Source organism: Bidens hawaiensis, unplaced genomic scaffold (genome assembly GCF_021521415.1).
Source record: "Bidens hawaiensis isolate Kalapana, Puna unplaced genomic scaffold, B.hawaiensis_p1.1 tig00019445_1, whole genome shotgun sequence".
In the NCBI taxonomy this organism is placed as follows: Eukaryota; Viridiplantae; Streptophyta; class Magnoliopsida; order Asterales; family Asteraceae; genus Bidens; species Bidens hawaiensis.
Window position 1 is genome coordinate 380,742 of NW_027492953.1, and position 15,486 is coordinate 396,227.

Sequence of the window (15,486 nt, forward strand, 5' to 3'; positions counted from 1 at the left end):
CAAACCGGTAACTACAAGGCAAAACGGACTGACCGAAGCCATTCTTTGCTTTCGTTGTTAGGGTTCTTTGCTTGGAAGATGAGTATGAGTGTGTGTTGGTGAATGTGTTTTCAACAAACCAAAGATTAAAAACACATAACTTTCATTTATAGTTTTTACATTAAAAATACAAACATTAAATCGTTATCGCATATTCGTAACTCAAAAATACAAACATTAAATCATTAACACTAAAGAAATCTCTGCCAAGAACTGTTGTTCATGATTTAACTCAAAAATACAAACATTAAATCGTGAACTAGCAGATGCTCCTGTTGTTCCCAATCGCAGTTTGTTCATGATTTGCCTCCATGTTTGCTGTTTCTTTAACTAAATTAGAAAAATCCAAATCAACAAGTAAATAAGAGCACATATTAGGAAAAAGAATGCTTAGACACGATTACATGAACAACTTGCTGTTTCTTACTCATGATTTGCCTCCATGTTTGCTGTTTCTTTAACTAATTTTCTTTGCCTCCATGGCTGCGAACTACTTCCCGCTTCGTCCTTCAAGGCCTTGCAAAAGCGCTGTTGTATATGCGCTTTTAAAGTGGAGTTTGCATCTTTGGCATAGAACTTCAAACAGTGCTTGCATCGAGCTTTTTGGTGATCGTTAGACAGTTCGCATAGGTCGAAATGTTGCCACACATCTTGGTTTCGTTTCGTGGGGATGATCCGAACGACCGTTATGTCTGTGTTCGAGGCACTCATGTTAACGGATGAAGCAACACTTTGGGAGGCCATGATAATAAGAGCGTATAATCGAGTATGAAATAAACGAGTACGAGTATGAAATAAACGACTACGAAATAAGAGCGTATGGAGTGGTAATGTGGTATAATTGAGTGTGAGATAACAAAATAATCGCGTATGAAATAAACGTTTAGAGCTAGTAGAGTTGTATAATCGAGTGTGAGCTAACCTACCCAACCTAAACTATATATAGTTGTTTGTGGGGGTAAAATGTTAAAAAAACGGCTAGAAATCAAGAAAAAACGGGCAAAAAAGACCCAAACGGTCATATGGCCGTTTTATAACGGTCAAAAACCGGTTAACCTAAAAACCGGTTGGTTAACCGGTTTTTGACCGTTAACCGGTTAACCGTGTTTTTAGGTTAACCGGTTTTTTTAATAACCGGTTTTTAAATTTAACTGGTTTTTTTACTAACCGGTTCAATAACCGGTTTTTGTCCACGAATGAGTAACCGAAGTACTAACCGGCGGTTCAATAACCGGTCTAACCGGTTTTTTAATAACCGATTTTTCTATTAACCGGTTTTCGGTTAAACCGACCAAACCGGTTCTATAACCGGTTTTTTTGTACACCTCTAGTTTGGATTGTGTTGACAATAATTTCTTAAATAACAAGAAAAGAAAAACAAATAGATAAATTGGATTTTAATAAGCACATAATTTTATAGTTAACCGATAATAAATATGTAGCAACCTAAGAGTAATGGCTTATCAATCACTACCCTTATGTCTTGTCATCATGCTATACTCTGTTTGCTTTACATGATTACTTGTTTTCTATATTAATATACATGTATGTTTCGGTTTAACTACATAATAAAACTAGAAAGTCATAGAAAAGATATCAAACAGACTTCAATTGAACTTAAACTAGCGATATTAAAACCATTTCGTCATCAAGGACAATTTGCTACAACTCACCAAAAGAGCATGCACACAAAATTAATATTGAATAACTCAAGATATATTATAGAGGAAATCATCACAAAACCCTATAACACATAGCTCGTGTTTAATTGATGAACCTTAACTTAGTTGCATCTCATGTGTTCTGTAATGTCTAATCATAACTCAGTTTATATTGACTAACACTAACTTGTCAGCCAAGATATTACCAATTATAATAACAATCAATCAAGAAACATATTGTAATTACAAAACATAACCAACAATGACCTACTTGGCAATATTGGTTCCTCAACTTCATCAACTTGTGACTTGGAATCTGAAATTACCAACACGTCGAACTCTACAATATTAGATTTTAAGTTCTCACTTTTTGATTTATAGCTTGTAAATTTTAGAATTTTTGTTTAGATCATTGTATATTTTTATTTACCATTGTACTTTTTGTTTGTATTAATCATTTTGTGATTTTTTCATTGTGTATTTTTTTTTACATTTTAATTGGGTTATATTTTACGATCTATTGTGTTTTCGTACCGTTCCTAGATTTAGGTGACCATGTAGGACTTATACGTACATCTATCAACCAACAAACATTTGATTTACTTGCGTATAAAAAGTTCTATAGCATTAATTGACAGATCATTTATACAGAATTTCCTTTGACAAAAAGGTTTTTTTTTTTTTTTTGTTTTTTTTAATCCTTCTACACTTTTATTTGATTACTATCATCTTTATTGTCGTTTTCATCTTGGGTGAACTTTTTCCCCACAAAATTCCAATAAACAACTCATCGCATCTTTCATGATGTTAAGATTGATTTGATTTGATCTTTTCTATTATGATGCATAACCCTAATCAATTTATACCTAGCCACCAGGCCCATCACATCCATGGATAAGTCAGTATGTACAAAAGATGATTAACTATGACAATAAAACGCATCACAAAATCAAAAGAAGAGACTAAAATTTGAAAATAAAGATGTGAGATGTTACTATCGTGATTTAGAAGAATATAATAGAAGAAATGAAGAATATGCCATTTCCTCTTTGGAATAAAATGTTGGAAATTTTTTGAGTAATAATAATTATTAATATGTGTTAGTGATAAACTAATTATTAATTCGTCCTAAAAGTAGAGATGAATGTGATACCAATATTTTAAAGTGTCTAAAGTGTGCAGTTGAGAACTTGAGAATTGGTAAAAAGAGAAATGAGTTTGTCTCATATTGGTAAAATGCTTGAGCGCCTCCTTTGTGTAGCTAGTGTGTGACAAGTGTTATGGATGCTACCATGTGTCATGAATCCATGATGAGTCAGTAGCTAGGTGTTGCCTCCTAGTGGTCGGCACTCCATGTGCGGCCAAGTGTCATTGAATGTGGTAAGTCACGAGACACGTGTCGCCACCTGCTTAATCTTGCGCCAACTGTCGTGTGGGTAGCTCTGGACGTGACACGCGTCACATTGACTCATGACTAGGAAGTTTCTATAAATAGTAAGTCGAGGAGCTTATTTGGAGCACCGAGAACCCGATTAGTCATGACCACATGCATACATGACCTAACCAATTCGTTTACCACCGACACAGAACCAAATGGGTTCCTGCCAATGATACGCTCTCTCAATTTCAACTCTCACTCAATCCCAAACTCGCATTACAAATATGGTTCAGGTGCTGGGTTAATCCCGACAGTACATAATGCTTCAGTTGTTGTACCCTGGGAAACAGACTGACTCGTGGAGGTACCCCGAAATCTGTTTTAAAGGACCTCTATTTAACAAAAATCCTCAGCTGCAACCGGAAACCACAATTTGTTCAGTCTTGTAGCTAGGAAGATACAGATGGCATCGGGTGATCAAGACAAATTCACCACGAGAAAGACCGCATATGAATACACGAATAGGGGGTGATGCTTAGGTATCGGTCAACACGAGCCAGACAATGTGAGTGCGGTTCCGGTGCAGTTTCAACGTGATAATCAACTCGTCTCCGGGCCGGTTTCATCTCGTCAAAGAATTCGCCGTTTAAGCATAAGTTAACAACTTCGGTATGAATCAAGTCATAAGTATATGTTGTAATTCTTTATTATTTTGTTTAGATATGTATACGGTGTATGTACTACGGTTTCCCAAATATACCAAGAATTACATATTTGTTTGTTTTATCAATATGTTTTAATATAATCTTAACCCATGTCCTACAATTTTAAAACAGATTTTAAACTTTCAAAAAGGATATTGGGTTCATGTAAGTTTAAAATTATTAATTAGATTCTTAAAAATAAATGCTTTGGGAAAAGTTTTGTGTAGTACAATTGAGTAAGGAGTTTGTGATTAGAGTACAATACATAATCCAATTACCTGATACAAAACGAGTGATTTGGTTCAACCGTTTGGAAATGATTTTTGTAATCGTATATGCTCTAACTATAGTGTTAGAAACGGTCTTGTAAAGTCGTGAGGTTTTAATAGTAAACCAATTTTCTGATTGTTTATGACTAAAATCAAGTTGAAATGGTTCATGAAAAACCGTGCATTTTAAAACGATGTACAATGGTTTTTAGTAAACCATTCGTTCGTGCAAATTTTAATCGCTAACTTGCGTTAGATTGGGTTTAATTTATAATTAATACGCTCTTTGTAAACGTTTCATCTCATAGAATGCGGGTTAGAAGTTGATTATAAAATACTATGGACTAAACGACACGTTTCCTAACACGAGTGTTAGAAACAATTATTTTGTAAAATAATTTATAACAAGTCATCTAACCGTGTACTGGATGAGGTTTATTATGTAACCAAAAGGCCATGACGCCTGTATGAGAAACCCATACTGGGTAAAAGAATAAGGTTCGTTTCCTAGGACACGGGCCGGGAATGATTCTTTTATGGTTTTCGCAAACACTCGTATTATATGTGGAAATATAATCATAAACATTAGAACTAGGGTTAACTTCGGGGCAAACGAACGAGCCAACATGGCATCTTATGAGTGAGCTTATCTTAGCTCAAGCTTGGCTCATTTACAAACCAACTTCTATCTTTTATAAACGATCTAACTAAGTACAAGGTTTTTTTTATCAAGAGATGTATGAGTTTGCAAATACAAGGGAAGTCTGACGTGTCATTTTATTTAACTTGTTATTAAAGGGTTTTGGTCTAGTGCTCCATTAGTGAGAGAAAAAAAGTATATCTAACTTTCATTTTAATATAGTTATTGCAAAAGCTAATTAGTTTGATCCGAATCAATACGCCAAGGAGAAAAAATGGAGCTAGCCTTTTATTTTATCTTTTGATATGCAAAGATTTTTGTCATTAAAGAAACTAAAAGTACAGACGTACCAATGAACCAACACTCTTTTAAGTGGACGAGCCATCTAGAAGATATACGTTTGGTAGACTGGTACTTGGATAAACATGAGGCGACCAAGACATGGCAAATATATATAAGAATTAAAATGCGGTTACTTTAAAACTGTATATTAATTTCATCCTTACATTTAATTACAGTGACGGAGTCAGGAATTTTTTTCTATGGGTTCGGGATTTTTCGGTACTCGATTTTTTTTCCGGCGTTAAAGTTTTTGGGCATAATGGCAGTCATTCGGCCAAATAAATAAAGCACAATATCGCTATTATATCAAATTCCCAATATATCACAAAAATGACGACAAACTAGCTGAAGAAAACGGCATTGTTGTCTCTCTCTAAAATTCAAGTCTTTGTTTTTCGACGGGGAACGGTGAAATGTTTTCGAAGATTTCGTGATATTGGGTTCGCTCATTGAAAAAGAATATGTTCGCTCGTTAAATCATACCTATAAGTTATATATGAAACCGGAAAATAATCGGGTTCGGCCGAACCCGGTGTGGTGTATGTGGCTCCGCCATATGTGAATAAAATGGTTTTTACCGTTTTTGCTTTAAATAAACTTTACAGTAACATCATTTCTATGTTTATATGATGATAAAAATATATTCAATATGATCTATTAATATAAAATAAATTAAAAGATCATATTTACATGTTAACTAGCTATCAGCCCTTCCGTAATTAGATCGAGTAGCGGATAGGAATTTGTCAAGCTCATTTTAGTTCCTGATCGAATTACCATAATTCATCAATGTTCCAATATGTGTCGGCTGCCATGTCACCGTACCTTATCCCATCATTATCTGCCACCTGGAAGTTTAGGGTCGGCATGCCATCTGACCCGAAGTCCATCATGTCTAACTCATTTATACCCACATCATAGCAATCAATGCTTTGTAATGATGAGTTATAAAAGGTGGTATTATCCCTATAGTCATGTGACATTTCAGGTAACATCTTGCCACAAGGATCTGATGCACAAATGCTTGAGCCGGAGTTGTTATACTCGTTATGGCTTGGTTGTGGTGGGGAGGATGATCCAAATAGGGTTTGTTCAGTTTGTGGATGTTTGTTTTCTATGGTTAGAGTAGAAGTGGTTGAATTTGATAACGATGATGATGAGGTTTGCTCTACTTTTTCAAGTAATCTTGGCATCCAAAATTGGTGCAGTGCTTCTACAAACCTCTTGCTACCCGAGTCGATCTTAAGGTGGCGAGCTTGTTTCTGTACCCTTGTTCTCCAATAGTTCTTGATCTCATTATCTGTTCTTCCAGGCAAATTGCGGGCAATTTTGGACCATCTACCATGTATTTAAATTAAGTACACAACACGGTTGTAACAAACTTATATATTAACCTTTTGTATTACACAGTATAGGATTATATATACCTGTTGCCCCACTTGGAATGAAGTTGGAGAATCACGAGTTGTTCTTGTGGTGTGAGATTTCCACGCTTGGTGTCTGGTTTAAGATAATTCAGCCATCTTAACCTACAACTTTTGCCTGTTCTCTTCAATCCTGAAAAACTCAAATGTCAGAAACCAACAAAGACCCAAGATGAGGAAAACTATAACGTCTATGTTTCTAAGCACGATTGATGTGCACATATTGACAGTTACCTGCAGACTTTGCTAGCAAATTCCAATGGCCTTCCCCATGGCAGTTGATATAATGGATAAGAAGATTGTCCTCCTCAAGTGTCCATGCCCCTCTTTTAAGTTGATCAATCTCTTCTTCTCCATTGCAAGAATCATTAGCCATATTCTTGGTAGCCCTCATACTAGTTGTAAAGAAAGTAACCCAAGAGGGGATTAATATGAAAAGAGAAAAGTTTATAATGCTTAACGATGGGATGGTAGGAAACCAAGTGGGGATTTATACAAGTTGTGAAAGGAATTTCTTGCCAAAAAAATTAAAACGGCATCCTAATATTATATTAGTACAAGCCAAATGAGAATTTTGATGATGTGGGGTTTGTCACTATCTTTGTAATATAAAATTCTATAAACTAATCAAACTAGTGCTCTTTGTGTGAACATTTAATTAATTTAATAAAATGTGATATTTGTCTGCTACTATGTTGATTGTTGAGACTTGTGGTGGGCTGGTGGCTACTAGGTCCACACCCTTGGTCACCTCCTCTTTCTTCTCCTTTCCTTCTCTTTTTACTCCTTTTCACAGTTTTACTCGACCATAAGGTCCATAACTACATACTGAAGTCCTTATATTTAAGCTTATAGTTTTTAGGATTTAAATCGACTAATTTTTTAAAGTCTGACTAGAGAGGAAATAACCAAGAAAATAGTTATTTTTCACTAAACATTATTAGAAATCGTATTAAAAGTGTATATGTTCATATTCCCACGTAGTCAAGATCCTAAACAAAAATAACAATTTTTTTAACAAAAATGATGCTTGTTTTTAAATATGATTTAAACCCCAAATAGGTTTGACACAACTAAATGAAACTAGTACTAGTACCTGCGCTTCGTGGGACTGTTAAACGAGCAAAACAAACATACAAAATAACGTTAAATTACGCATGCGCATTACGACATATATGATGGTAGTTGTAAACTCTCAAAGTGTCAAAAACAATTCTTTTTTCTTAAATCTAGATACTTGGTTTAATTTACTATTACTACAAATGAGATCAACAAAAGCGGCAACTTATGTATAAAGCCGTAGCGTGAGCTTTGTTTTGTTGACTTCTATTTTCAATTCCAACAATTACTTGCATGATTCGGTAGAAGGGGCTAATCGTACCCACCACTACCTCCCTGAATCTCTCGACAAACCAATATTTTTTGAATCGTTGTATCACTGTGTAGAAACGATTTGTTGGAATCACTTTTTCAGGCCTTGGATTGATGTTGATGATGAGGGGTGGTGGGTGGGCAGAACTCAGAGGAAGTAGCAAGGAGCGAACACCTTGAGAATACCACGTGTAAGAGACTCGATGCATAAAATAGTTGTACACAGAGCATAAAAAGTAGTAACAAAAATGAATAGTTGCTTCGCGAGTTCAATTAAGGTTCCAAATTAATATATATATATATATATATATATATATATATATAGGCTAAGTATAAAATGAAAACCCACTTGAGTTGTGAAAACTCTAGAAACTCATTCTCAACAACATGTTTTTAAGTAATGTTTAAATCTTGTGGTCCACAATTAAAGTGAATAAAAAATGTAAATATAAATATAACTTTTTCTCTCTTCTGAAAACATATATAAAAATTAGTAAAAAAATGTTGAAAAATAGCAAAACATTTTTTTATGGTTCGATGTTTTGTATTAAATGTTACAACATATATTACATGTAACAAAAAAAAAAAAAACGATGTTACATAGGGTTTTTGCGGGTTTTCATTTTAATCTTACCCTATATATATATATATATATATAGGATTTGGTTCCTTTCAGAAGTATTTCTTATTGCGAGAAGTGCGATAAATTAATCCAGCCAATCACATTTTTTTTATTTTATCATTTGTTTAATGACAGGGGTGTTATAGTAAAATGTTCAATTTTCATATTTGGTAGGCCATAATATATGAAGAAGTTACAATTAATTTATTTTAATATTTTTTAAAAATTTAGTCAAATCAACATATATTGAATTCTTGTTTTTTTTTTTATTTTATCAAATTCATTTTTGTTGATTTATCAATATTATTTTTTTATTCAAGTAATTTGAATTTTATACCTTTATCCAGATAATAGTTCTTAAATTCAATAGCGTCAATAAGCTTACACAGAACATAAATGAACATACACATGAATAAAATTACAAATACACAATTCGAAATACCACCTACATAGTACTAAATGAACCAACACACGATACAAATTACACATACACCATTAGAAATACCACCTACACAGTACATATATGAACCTACACAGTACATAAATGAACCTATACACGATAAAAATTATGCATACACATTTCGAAATACCATATACACAGCGCATATGCGAACCTACACAGTACATAAATGAACCTACACGATAAAAATTACATATACACAATTCGAAATACCATATATACAGTACATATACGAACTTACACAGTACATAAATTAACATACACAATACAAAATAAATTTTTTTTATTACATTAAACTATATATAATAAATAACGGATAATGATAATAACCTATACTTGTAAAATTTTCACATACACATTCGTGATACCACTTCAATAATACATGTATAAACCCTACACCGTACAAAATAAATTATTTTTTTATTTTTCACATTAAACTACATATATATATAACAAATCATGTTAATAGTCTACAATTGTAAAATTTTCACATACGCATTCGTGATTTCACCTACATAATACATGACTATGGATGTGTATATAAGACATAAATTTGTGTACGCAATATATAAAATTTAACGCCTTTGAAGAAATATTTGTTGAAGATATTATAGTATTTGATTAAAATTTTGTTTGTTTAACATTAGTTTGATTAATAGCATCAATTCAAAAATAACAATTAAACAATCAATTAGTAATAATAGCAAATAAATGTTATTAATGACTTAAGTTTCACTTTGAAAAGTTTAAAAACAAATACCAAACTATACTTCTTCATTAAAATTTTGGTAGATTAATATCTTCATAATTACAAGTTTTTTACAACTTTTCTAATCTATTGATTATACATAATCAATGGTACAGATTGATTTCTCATACTTCTCGCTGTAACTTCACTTCTTGCAAGATCCATCCCATATATATATAAAACTTGCTTTTAAACCCGTGTATATTACACTGGATTTTTCAAATGAAAAAAATTAATAAAGTCCATGATTTGAAATAAGACATAATTAAAGGTAAAAATGAAAATATATAGTACAAGCAATAAAAAGTATAGAATTTCAAATTTACATTCATATGGAAAACATATAAACAAATTAAAAATTGATATGAGTTCAACACTACTATGAGTTTGAAGAAGCAGTAAAAACGGATTCACAACAATAATAAAACCAAAAAAATTAGAGTACCTAGAATGATTTGATGCATGCCATATGAAAGTAATTGACATAAAAAAATGTTTTTGTATATGATCCTTTTTTTTCATTAAAATTGATTATGTGATAAGTGTTTATGAAGTGAAAAAAACACTAGAATTGACGGTTTCTAAAAACAAAACAACTCTGATTTATTATTTTTCAGCAAGAAAAATGAATTGTAGGACTCCAAATTTTTTAGGTATAAAAAGTTATTTTAGAATGATTATATTTAGAAAATTAAATTAAAAATTCAAATTGAATTCGCAAGTCCTTATTGTTAAAAAAATGTTAACTTTTTAAATAAAAAATAAGGAATACATTAAGCATAAATATATTTTAGGTATTAAATAGTTGTAAATGGTCATTAAAATTTGTAACTCATGGGTCAAACCATTTTCACCCATAACTCATGGATAGCATGGATTAAAGAGAAAAAAGATTAGAAAATTATAAGAGAACTTTTTGTTAGGATTGAATGTGGTTATGACAATTAAGCATCATTATTATTGTTTATTAGTATACTAAGATAAGATAAGATGGTGCTTCAAGCCGTTTGATGTATCATTGATGCAAAAGCTACATGTGATAAAATCATTATATATGTTATCTAGAGTTAAATTCAACCATTTATAAGGTTATTGTTATGATAAGGTTATAAGGGTGAAACGTGAAAAGAAAAATGAGAGGTTTCACATTTCACATAAAAGAACACATATGTGGTGAAATGTGAAATGTGATTGTTGAGTGAGATGAAGATAAATGCTTGGTTGCATAATCAATTAAAAATTACATACTTTCTTGACTTCACGGCCGCTAAAAGTGCACCATTCTGCTTCTCTGACCCTCCGTTGTAGTGTGTCGCGCTCGCCGAATATGCTGACATGGGCACATGGTGACACAGCCAAGCTTAGCGCCCTTGATTAGTTGATTGTAAGCCATAAAACATGGCCCAAGTAGATTTGAAAATGAACTAATTATTTCAAAGCTGAGATTCGTCTTTATTAAAAATCATATTTTATTTAACGTATACTTTTGTCGCTTGACGTTTGATGAGAATACAAAACTTTTGTATGTAATTATTTAATTATACCATTACATTGTCATGCAAGAATGACCATAGTTTTATCATCCGTTATCCGTACGTGAGGCATATTGTTTTCCTGCTTCATTTGGCATTTAATTTTGTAAAATGTGTCATGAGTTTTAATATAATCTTTTTTTTTTCTCTAAATTAAATAGACTTAACTTTGTTGCTACTTATTAAGAAAAGAAAGAAAGAACATAAAAAAATAGTTAAAAATAACACTGTCTTTTTCAAGTTATATAAAAATAAGTAAAGAAAAAACCAACTAGATGCCCACCGTATTTTCAAAGCGAATAATTACCTTCAAAATCAATGTGCATGTGTGCTTTAATATGGTTTCTTTGGAAGACCGTATAAGAGCATCCCTTAAAATTATGGAAGTTTACAATTATAGGGTAAGGTTGATTGTGAGTGTAATATAGGATGGAGAGAGAAAATTTAATGATTTTTTTTGTAAATTTAGAGAAACTTTGTTTGCTTTTATTTATTTTCTAATATTTGTTGATTTTTTGTGAGTATGGGGGAGAGAAAACTGTAATGATAAAAGTATAAAAAATATTATTTAATTGAACAAGAGAAAGAAATATAATATTTTTTAGTGTAATTATAGAGATAAGAATGGGGGATGCTCTAACGGTGAGACTAGATATTCCATTTATATTTAGGATAATGATGAGCGCGAGCTTAGTCGACACTTTCCTAACCGCCTCAGCTAAAAGTGTTGGCTAATTTCAAGCCGTCTGAAGAGGTATGATACCAAACCTACCAAGCGTCAAAGCACACCTTTAGGCGTTGTAATACATCGTATCAGGCGTCAACATTCCCTGACACCTCGGGAAATATAGCGCCAAAGATCTTCCTAGGTATGATGTAAAAAGGAAGTATATTACTTAAAAGGACGCCCAACCAATAAGGAAATGACAACACATAGTACAAGCATCACCATTAGGCAACTGTTTTACCCACCAACCTTCCGGGCGCACGCGAGAACTCTCTGATTTATGGAATTCCTAACATGACATGTGACCCACACCTTCTCTCTTCCATTCCGGCTATAAATATCACTCAAACCTCAACCGTAAAGGGATTCGAACTTTAAGGCGTGAACACTCACTAGTGCTCCGTGATAACTATTATACACTATTCCCTCAGTCTCCCATACTGATTCTCACGCTGGAGGGTGGATAAGAGAAGTCCCTCCCTATCCTTCCCGTAACGAGCTCACGGTGTTCTGTTTTGCAGGTGCTTACACTAAGATTGGTCGGATTATGTTTAACCCCTCGTGGGAAATACTTGTGACAAGAGGTCGAAGACTAGCGCAAAAATAAACCAAATACAACTAATTAGATAGTACCAAGTGGGTATCGAACACGAGGAGTTTGTGGAAAATGTGTTAATAAGTAGTTCAACAATTAACTAATATAAATGTAAATGACGAAAAAGTAATTCTCAAGTTGGTTTTGATTTGATTTTATAAACTAAGTAAACTAAACGAAGGTTGTAAACAATTGATTAAACGAGCATTCATCTTGGAGTTCGGTTATTACGCAACTCTTTTGTTTAAGTTCAATGGATAAATCATAATATCTTGATTTTGTGTAAGTGTAATTGTTTGTGATTAATCAAGAACTAAGTACTCGGATTCCTAAAACGCGAGGTCGTTACTTGGTAATCAATCAATATAATCTTAACCCTAATTTCTTCTACTTAATCTCGATTGTCAACAACACCAAGAACGTATAGAACGAAACTAGATTAAACGATATGGACAAATTACAACCAATCAAACAAACAGCATGATTATATTAATCTAAACGATTCGATAATCAATCCAAGTGCAAGAAGAATAAACATAAAGAGTATTGCAATAACCTTACAACCAAGAGAAATACTAGAAGTTTTAGCCACACATAATTGAAATTATCATACCAACTTTAATCCGATCCAATCCAAGATTAAGGTGTTAATCTTCAATTAGAAATACTCAAAATCTTGTCCTCTAGCCCTAGAATCACCCCACTCAATTGTCTAGAACGGAATCGCCTCAAAAGGCACTTATAACATAAAATTCGAGTTGTCACCGTCATCAGCGTCAGGGTCCACAATCCACCGTAAGCTACGGTGGCCACCGTAGCTTACGATGGCTTTGAAAACCACTATGCCAGATTTGTTCTGTCTACGCCAGCCTTCCTACACCAGATTATACCGTAGCTTACGGTGGCTACCGTAAGCTACGGTAGCCTCAGCTCTAAAATCACCTTCTATGTTTGACTTGTTGACTGCTATCACCAACTCTCAAGTCCTTTGCTCCTCTCCATCATAGTTCACTTGAATCTCCTTTTCTCAACACTTGTACCTACAAACACACAACATTGGTAGTAATCCAAATCCAGGAAATTAACATGAACGCACATGTTTTAACTAGAATTACTACACTTAAGGGTGGTTCTACAATCCACCAGTCAACTTGACCTCAACCTAAGGACTAAACGATTAGACCAAGGGTTGAACCAGTGTTTCTTAACTGTCTTAGTAGTGGCGGATCCAGGAATTTTTTTCAGGTGTTGCACTACTTATAGATGCTTCAATTTCATAGAGTCGTGTATAAAAAATTCTGGGTCGGTTTGAGGTTCGGGCAAAGTTCATTATAGAATGAAAATACGATAAAATAATAAAAGTATAACATTCGTTAATTTTCAAATCCGAAAACCCGACCCGTTTTGATCTTTAATGAAATTGGTCTTTTATTTCTCATTTCATTTGTTGACATTGTGCGTTGCTTTTCCAAACCCGAGATCAGTTCTATACAATTTTATTTTTCATCACCCTTGTAATTTTGTGTATACATTTAAAACATCCATAATCATGCTTAATTATTCATGAATTTTTCCCATTATTATTATTATTATTACCATCTTTTCATATGTTGTGTTTTTTTAACTAATAAAATAAATCAATGAATGTTTTAATTAAATAAAATTTATTGAAAGAGTTCAATACTTTGAAAACCCCTTAAAACATTCTAATTTTTGTTTTTAATTATATTAAAAATGATTAATTTTCATAAATTCTATAAACCATAACAACTCTATAATTTCACTATAAAATGATGACTAATTCTCCATCATTTTCACACCTCAAATATATTATTTTCTTAAGCTTGAGACCACTTACAAGTAAGTTTTATGATTTCATGCATTTTATAGCTTTTGTTTTGATTTTATCTTGAATGTTGATACTTGTTCTTTATGATCATGGTACTTTTAAAATAGAGATCTTATATTTTGGTTTTAAGAATCACTATGATCATGGATATCCAAGATAAACAATTCAATTTTCTAACTATTGGATCAAACCTAGTTATTATGCAAGAACAAAAATTAATATTTAGTTAAATTTTATAATCCGTTGATCATCATAAACTTATAAACTTTCCTTCAAATAAGATGATTCATACAAAATTGTTTTATTTAAATATTTCTACAATAGAACTAATATACTTGATATATCTAAATAAATTAATTGAGTAAATTAATTATTTTTTATTTTTGTTCAACATAAACTAATATGTATAATTTCTTTAAAATGGTTCATGTAAAAACCCTTAAATTAATTAATTAATAAATTAATTTATTATGTTACTCAAAACCGAAATGTTTCATCATAAATTATTTTTTAATCTTGTTATTTAAGCTTATAAGATATAATTACTCATTTACAAATCATTATTCAACTAATAAATATCAAATGGCACATGTAAACTTTAATTCATTTTTGTTAATCTCATTTTAAATAAAAAAATCCCTAAGTCAAAATTTGTCGTAGTTTTCTTTCCATTTAGACTCGTTGTTAAAATCAAGCATACATATATACTTGTTTAGAAAAATCCACAGTGATTCTCCGCCTCGTTTGTTCGACTCGTTCAAATATCATCCTCATTTTCGAGGTGAGTTTCTCACACCTTTTCTTAACGCTTTTACATTTTGGGGGTAGCGTGTATATCCTATCAAAAAACGATTGTTTACTTATTCAGTTACAAAACTACAATTAATATCACGGACTTGTGTATTTACATGATTACTTGCTCAAAACTTACTTGCACGTGGTATCCTCAATAAGTATGATCATACGCGCCCCTTTGCACTCAGGACCATTTTTGCATTAAAGCTATGGAGACATTATTTGTATGGTGTTAAGTTTACCACATACACTGTCACAAGAGTTTGAAGCATATTTTTGAATAGAAGGAATTGAATATGAGGCAAAGGCGTTGGATGGAGACTTTGAATG

General features: G+C 32.3%; 1 protein-coding gene across 1 annotated transcript; it reads right to left on the reverse strand.

Annotated features, from left to right (window-relative positions):
• Nucleotides 1-5,806: 5,806 nt before the first annotated feature.
• LOC143558362 (transcription factor MYB62-like) lies at nucleotides 5,807-6,866 on the reverse strand. Its single transcript, XM_077047206.1, has 3 exons — nucleotides 6,692-6,866; nucleotides 6,461-6,590; nucleotides 5,807-6,371 (listed from the first exon to the last, which is right to left on the reverse strand). The coding sequence occupies exons 1-3, from the start codon at nucleotides 6,849-6,851 to the stop codon at nucleotides 5,807-5,809; spliced, it is 855 nt and encodes a 284-aa protein (XP_076903321.1). The 5' UTR covers nucleotides 6,852-6,866.
• Between the last annotated feature and the right edge of the window lie 8,620 nt (nucleotides 6,867-15,486).

Excerpts from the sequence above, each read along its gene's own strand:
- LOC143558362 (XM_077047206.1), bottom strand. The coding sequence starts at position 6,851 with ATGAGGGCTACCAAGAATATGGCTAATGATTCTTGCAATGGAGAAGAA. Across the intron at positions 6,591-6,691 it reads TTTGCTAGCAAAGTCTGCAG|GATTGAAGAGAACAGGCAAA; the intron begins GTAACTGTCAAT and ends TGAGTTTTTCAG. Across the intron at positions 6,372-6,460 it reads CATTCCAAGTGGGGCAACAG|ATGGTCCAAAATTGCCCGCA; the intron begins GTATATATAATC and ends AATACATGGTAG.